Here is a 7542-nt window from a genome sequence, read left to right as displayed (position 1 = left end):
AGCTCATGTCTCACTTCAATACATACCCAAGTCAGACAGCTGAGCAAGTAGGATTACTTTGATTTCATATCCAACTCGAGACCAGCAAAGACCAAACTTTGCTTCATAACATTTTGGGCATCCTCTTCGGTAGGGAACCAAGGCAACATTAAAAAGCACTCTCGTCTCTGCTACATGACGAGGCATCCTCACACTATTAACCTGAAAAGAAAACACATACATATCTCATACACATGTATAACCAGTCATTTTAACTATACTCCAAACATAAAATTGAAAAAATCAATCAGTAGCGGATTACTTTTCCATACTGACTGAAGAAGGCTTCCACGTCTTCCCTCTTAACATCATACGAGAATGGTGAAACGGCTACAGTTTTAGCATTAAGTTGTTCAATCAAATCTTATATCTTCAACAATTATGTACCCCTACCAACCTTTTTCCATGTGTAATCAAACCCAAAAACAAAAGTGATCAATAAACTGAATAAGTTATATTAAGAAAGCTCGTAAATTTGAATACAAAAGACATGTCTCAGTGTAGCTAACACTTCACTATGGACAGGAACAAGAAAGAGTCAATATTTCCTCTGCATACCATCACTAGCGACGCTAGTCTAGCGTTGATACCAAGAGCAGGCTCAGGAAGCTCAGACCATTATCAATCATCTTTTTGAGAAGCAAACAAAGTCTTTAACTGAAAAAGGCCATAACTTTAGGAACACAAACCCTAAACCCATATCATCTAATCAATCATCGATGAATCAATATCGAGAGAGAGAGAGAGAGAGAGAGAGAGAGAGAGAGAGAGAGAGAGAGAGAGAGAGAGAGAGAGAGAGAGAGAGAGAGAGAGAGAGAGAGATTACGACAGAGATGAGAAACTGATGGAGACGAGGTGACAACGGAGACGCAGTCGAGATGGGGGACGACTGAGACCGTCGCGAATCGCCGTCACGTTCCATGAATCACCACCATCTTGCTTCTTCTTCTTCCTCTCTCGGTGGTGGTGGTAGTAGTGAAACTGAGATTGAAAGAGATAGAGGAGAGATAGAGATCAGAGAGGTAGAGATGGCGAGAGAGTTAGAACTTGAAGAGATTGAAATTGAGAGAGAAGTTCTCAATATCCATACTCACCGTTGGATAAGATTTTATGGATAGCAGAGATTCAAAGTTAGTTATCCTCACCAAAATATATCAATCAATAAAAAATAAGACAGATGAAACTGTATTTTGATATAAATTTAGAGAGGAAAAAATAGTGTCTAGAGAGAAAATCTAAGTTTAGGTTTCCGCTTACTAAAAATCTATCATAGCATGTATCTAATGCTATTATATAATACAGAACTTTCAAACTCATCTACGACAGCAGTTCAGTAAAACGAGCTATAATAATGTGCTATCAATGTAGACTTTTTTTTAGTGATCGACCACTCTGCCATGTATGCTTAACTGTTTTAATACATCACATATACATATTCATATGTGAATACATCACTATAGGTATTATAGTAATCACTATAACGATTAAGCATTATGTGATTTAAAGTCTGTTAGCCATATTTGGGTTTAGGTATATGATGCAGTTTTCCATTTCTTTTACCATTTAAAATAGAGACTACCACAAGATCACAGACGTAGATTTACGTTAAAAGAAATATTTTGCTTTCTAGATTATTAAACTAATGAATGAACGAGCACAAATAGTCATTTTCTAAATTTTGAGGGTTGCAGGGGAAGCAAGAGAAAGGTGAGAAGCTATAATGAAACATGATGTATTCACATATGAATATATATGTGATGTATTAAAACAGTGAGGCATACATGTCGGAGTGGTCGAGTGGGGATGCGTTAATTCAAGGAACCCGGTTTCGAATCCCTGTGTACACCAAATGAAATCAATTTTTTTTGGGAACCCGGAACCGATGAATGTTAAATATGTGTATGTGATTTATTAATATGGTGAATCATACATGGCAGAGTGGTCGAGTAGGGGATAGGTTATTGTAGGTAACCCGGGTTTGAATCCCACTTTAAACCAATTTAAAACAATTTTTTTCCAATAAAACAAAGTCGTTTTGAACTTAATTTCTACGTAATCATCAGTTAAATCCACGTAAGGCTCCAACAATATTTGACTAACGGAGACACAGTCAATGTATGAATTTACCGAAAAGTGAGTTGGCGTATGAAATTTGAATATAATTTGAGTTGAAGTATGTTTTAGCACATAGTGTGAGTGTATGTACTGATCGGGACCGCGACTTCTTGTTGATGTATGAATCAGCCGTTTTCCCTTGTAATGGGTTTACTGATTTGATAAACAATCACGTTGCCCTAGGAGAAAAGTAAACAAGGCCCATTTATCCTTTCAAGTGCTTTTAATCTCAAGAATGGCAAGTATCAGGCCCATTAGCTGATGAGAATGATAATTTCCAATATGCTATCTCATGTGCGAATCATATCTTCCAATAATTCATAAAATACAAAGATTTCAAACAACTACTTCATGTTTATATCCGTATCCAAAACTGATTTTAATCCTTCTGCCATAGCAAATGGAATATATGTATCCAAATATTCACCAATACTAAGGAGATGATTGGTCGTGGCGGTAGATGCTCTGGACAGTTAAAATTTAATCTAGAGCTAAATATGTCAACTAATCGAGTTTTTCTTTCCTTAAAAAACTCACAACAAAAAAATCTCCGCAAAATCAAAATATGGCTATACAGAGCTTTATTTTCAGAACAAAAATGAGTGTTTTAGAAAGTTACAACAATGAAAACTACAGCAGATAAATCTACAGATTAAATTTTACAGCAAAAAATATAAAACTACAGCCCTTACCAATCATTTCCTAAATAGTTTTTTTTGGTAAAATCAAGAACATGCGTATATATCTGTTATGCAAACTTTCACTTGGCAAGTCCTAAATCATTTTTTGTATCTAGTCAAGAGACGTACTATTTTTTTATTTTTCAACAACTTATTAATCTTGTCGCATGTATGGGTCATCAATATTCTATATGGTTTCAACGGGTGAAAGTAATTTCCTTGACTAATGAGAATGCCAAGTCTAGAATATTATTAATTGATAAATAAGTAATACGAACGAAGTCAACAGATTGTATATGCGTAGACATATGTGCGCGAGATGAATCTTTTTGTTGGAGAATATGTTCATTTGTATTGCCATTTGTCAAGCTCATAGTTTAAATTTCTTGAACCTCTCATCATTTTTAACACTAGTTAATGTCGGCGATTTGTAAGAGTGCAACAAACTGTTTCTACAATTTCGCAGTCTTGATTATTACCAGTCACTATATATATAGTTAAAATCTTTAGTTGATGACAACACTTCTTAAGCAAACGTCGTCGAACTTTAAAATATGTAATCACCAAATATATTTCACATAAGCGAAATGAAAGAATCCAGTACATAAAACTCGAATGTCGACATTAGAGAACATGGAACTAACAGAATACAAGCTGTTGGTTAGATGCTCTTACTCTTCCAAAGTCACATAAATAAAACGAATTATATATTAGATATGATTTTCCGGAGTGTATCTTGAATGATGACTATTACAGTTATCTTTTATAAAACTTAAATTAATAGTTTGGCCATCAAATCTCTCTAAGTAATCGTTTTGATCATATGTATATCAGTATATGGAACTGCTAATATCAATTACTATATTCTCTACCTTTACTTTTTTTTCCTTATAAATGAAAAAGTAAAACTCAAACCGGGGAATATTATGTATAAGCCAATTGCTGTTACATAAAAGGTAACTCATTGGAGACACACGAAAACATACAGAGAAAAAGTTTAATGTATTAAGACAAGGAGGTACAAGAACACCAAAACCTTGATACAACAAAATTGTACGTAAGATTTATGAAGGGGAAAACGAGAGAAGAAAAGCATATATATGGCGATATTAAATGACCTGCATGGATCAGTCACAATTATTGTGCTTGAATCTCCGGTCAAGTAAAATATCCGTATAGATCATTCAATGATGTTGCGGGTCAGGTCCTCCCGGTGAAACCCTTTCCGAATCTACTAAAAACCTCCTTTCATTATATCCTTTGAACTTGGAGAGATCAAACCCGAGCTCACGTAGGAGAACCTGACTATTTATAATGCCCATGTTTGCAACTCTATCTGCATGGAGGATTCGGGCTTGAGTACTCAAGATTGGTGATGAAAATATTATTAGGAGCATGATAAGAGCTTGTTTAAGGATTAAATTCTCCATCGCAGGGTATTGATGAGAAGAAAGGTAACTCGTTTAGGATCGAGAAACAGAGAGCGAGAGATACAAAATGGGATGAAGTTGAGAGAGAGTGTGATGACTTGTATGCAATGATATATTCTATTTATAGAACACAAGATCTAGCGAACATACTAAGTATTGAGTCGTTTGGCTCAGTGGAGAGAACATGATGGGATCCACAACAAAAATGAAAGGCAAATCTGACTCATATATTAGGATTATAAAACTTATGCACGTCCGCACAAAAGCAATATGACATGGGTTATTCAACTGATCCAACTTTCGAAATTCTCAGGTGAAAATCTATATTTCATGGACCATTAGGTATTTACTTTACATGTATATGGTTGATTAATAATTAAAAAAGTTCGATGTTAGGATTATACCAGGATAAATATAAAAATGTCAACTAACCCAGATTCTCATGCGAGGTTTATAGGCTTTTGTATATATTTTTAATTCATTAATTTGGTTTTGCTATTTACTGTGGATTTTCTTGAACAGTTTTCACAACCTTCAGTTTTTACGTCACCATTAATTTTATAATCGTAGGTTTACTAGAAATCAATTGTATATAGAAAAAAAAATCAATTGTATATAGCACACAGCCTGTTTTATTTCAAAATATTTAAACAAAAAGAGAAACCTAGTTGATTTCCAAAAACAGAAAGAAAAAACAAAACGGCACATTGTAGTATAAACATTGTATTATAAACTTTATTTTAGTTGCATTTATAGCAGTGTTAATGTATATATCAATCAATACAGACGAATCAGCTTTATAGGTGTGCAAGTAAATAATGAAGGCGTATAATTTAATTCTTACAACATTTCATATTATACTTTAAAACTATGTGACAAAGACAATGGTTTGAGATGGGTCAAATATGCTGGAAGAAAAGAACTATAAACATTTCAATAAGAAGTCAAAATATTTTTACGAATATGTTCAGTATGTATTTTTCTTTCTAATCAAATTATTCTATGTATTAAGTTGTAGGTTTTTATATAAGAAAACATCATTGAATTAAAATTAACACAGTTTTCTCAAAATAAGCGTGAATTTTATGCAAGTCAGAAATGCACGAATTTGTGTTGATTTGACCAAAGTATTCTTGTAATTAACATTAACTTTTGTTTGATCTTAATTGTTCTCAGTTCTTCTTATCAAATCTCTAATTAACGATTTCCAGTTCTCTTTCCCAAATCCTTAAATAATCATTAAAAGAGCAGGTGATCGGGAGCTCTTCTATTCAAAGCCTTGAATCATGAATGTGAACGACGAACTAGTGCATATATATATATATATATGTTGTCTCAGTCCAAGGAGTTGATAGAGAGACGCTGTCTCAGTATCACTATAAATAATTCATGTTGCTAAGGAACGCTATCTCAGCATCAGTATAAATGATTCATGTTGCTAAGGAGTCTGATGATGACTCTCCGGTTCATGGAGAAGAAGAATCTCTGGTCAGAGCTCATTGAGTACTTGAGCTGGGGATGTATGGAGCTGGTAGTGGACAGTGGGGACATGATGGATGATTTTAGTGAAATCCCCGCATATGTGTGGATATGAATATTTGAAATCGCTGATAAGTTTTCATACGTCGAAAAAAGTCATGGAAAAGGGAGACGAAGAAACATTTGTTCTGTCGGACCAAAATGACAAAAAATGGGAAGGTGTTGCTTTTGTTTTAGTTAGCCGACAAATGACCAAACCCATTTGATCTCTGTTTCTGTTCAACACATGTACATTGAAAACTCTATAAATTAATAATGTTAGGACTATAATATTTTATTAATTTATAAATTTACTAATTAAAAAAAAAACTTCTGTTTCTGTTTTCTATTTTTTTATTTATAAAATAAGAAAATATTTGATTTCACCATGTATACATTAATTAAATTTTATAATTTAACCTTCATATTGTTTATTATATTATTTGGTGTAGATTTTTATGTTTCATATAATTTATATATGATTTTTGATATAATTTTACTAAATATTTTTAAAATATATTGAAATGTTAAGAAAAACAAAGGTATTTTCATTGTGAATATAAAACTCAAAATATAATGTTCAATTTATACTTATATAAAATGTATATAAACATAGATTATTAATTTAATATTTTAATAGGATCATATATTTACATAAGACTTTCTAAAAAAATATTATCTTATTATTTTATCGATTTGTGTCATATTTTGAATTGGTCCAATTCGAGACCGATTTTTTTATCAATTTATAGTGTTTACAAATTTATAGAATATTAATTTATAGAGTTTTTACTGTGTATGGTATCTTTTTTTTTCATGTTTCATCAATGTAACTTTAGAAATAGATTTAAGGGGTGATATGTTATTTAGTCTAATTCAGTTGGTGTATTTAATGAATTTTTGATAGAGTTTTCTTAACGTCATTATTTTGTATCTCATCATGGAAAATAAACTAACTACACATTTATTATTTCGGTTCGGAAATATGATTCCATCCATAGTGTAAAATGTTTTAATGAAGATTTGATGTTTTAAAATATAAGGTGTTTTGATATTTCAAAAATAATTTTAACTTTACTGAAAATTAGTTGATCAATAATATTTTAGTATATTAATTACGATTGATTATTTTTAAAGTATTTTTTATTTTTCTTTTCTTTTTAACCAAAATATGTTACATTATATAACGAAGAGACTATTATTTATGGACCTGGAATATTGTTGGTGATGGTAGTTTTTTATTTATCAAATCTGTTATATAATTTTACTAACAAAGATAAAGAAAAACAGTAGTACAAGGAATTTTTTTCTTTTCAAAGAGGAATCATTATAAATTATAGAATACCTAATATCAATCATTTTAAATTTAACATTATAAAATAATGAACCAGTACTTGTCGATTTACAAATAAAATATCCCCTGCTTAATAATTGATAAAATTTTCCAAATCACTCAATATCTCAACAAAATTTTATGTTTTGATAAACTAATAGATATTTTTAGTGAATTTAAAAGAATTTTGTATTTTTAATTAACGATTTTATCAAAACATTTTGAAATCATCAAAAGTTCACTAATTTGATCATATTAAAAATATTTGCTTAAAATATAATTTTTAAAAAAATAAATAAATCACTAGTTCAATAACACTAAAGTTAAAATGGATATTTAAAATTTATATTTAATAAACTATTGTTTAATTTTAAAATGATTCTAAATTTTCGTTTGATACATTACTAAAAATTAAAATTATTGCTTT

General features: G+C 31.0%; 1 protein-coding gene across 1 annotated transcript; it reads right to left on the bottom strand.

Annotated features, from left to right (window-relative positions):
* Positions 1-848: 848 nt before the first annotated feature.
* On the bottom strand, positions 849-6134 carry LOC125585259 (CLAVATA3/ESR (CLE)-related protein 6-like). Its single transcript, XM_048754006.1, has one exon. The coding sequence runs from the start codon at positions 4262-4264 to the stop codon at positions 4019-4021; it is 246 nt and encodes an 81-aa protein (XP_048609963.1). The 5' UTR covers positions 4265-6134; the 3' UTR covers positions 849-4018.
* Positions 6135-7542: the final 1408 nt, after the last annotated feature.

The sequence above is a fragment of the Brassica napus genome, chromosome C4 (genome assembly GCF_020379485.1).
Source record: "Brassica napus cultivar Da-Ae chromosome C4, Da-Ae, whole genome shotgun sequence".
Taxonomy (NCBI): domain Eukaryota; kingdom Viridiplantae; phylum Streptophyta; class Magnoliopsida; order Brassicales; family Brassicaceae; genus Brassica; species Brassica napus.
The sequence above is the reverse complement of the archived record's forward strand: the minus strand, read 5'-3'. Positions and strand labels throughout refer to the sequence as shown.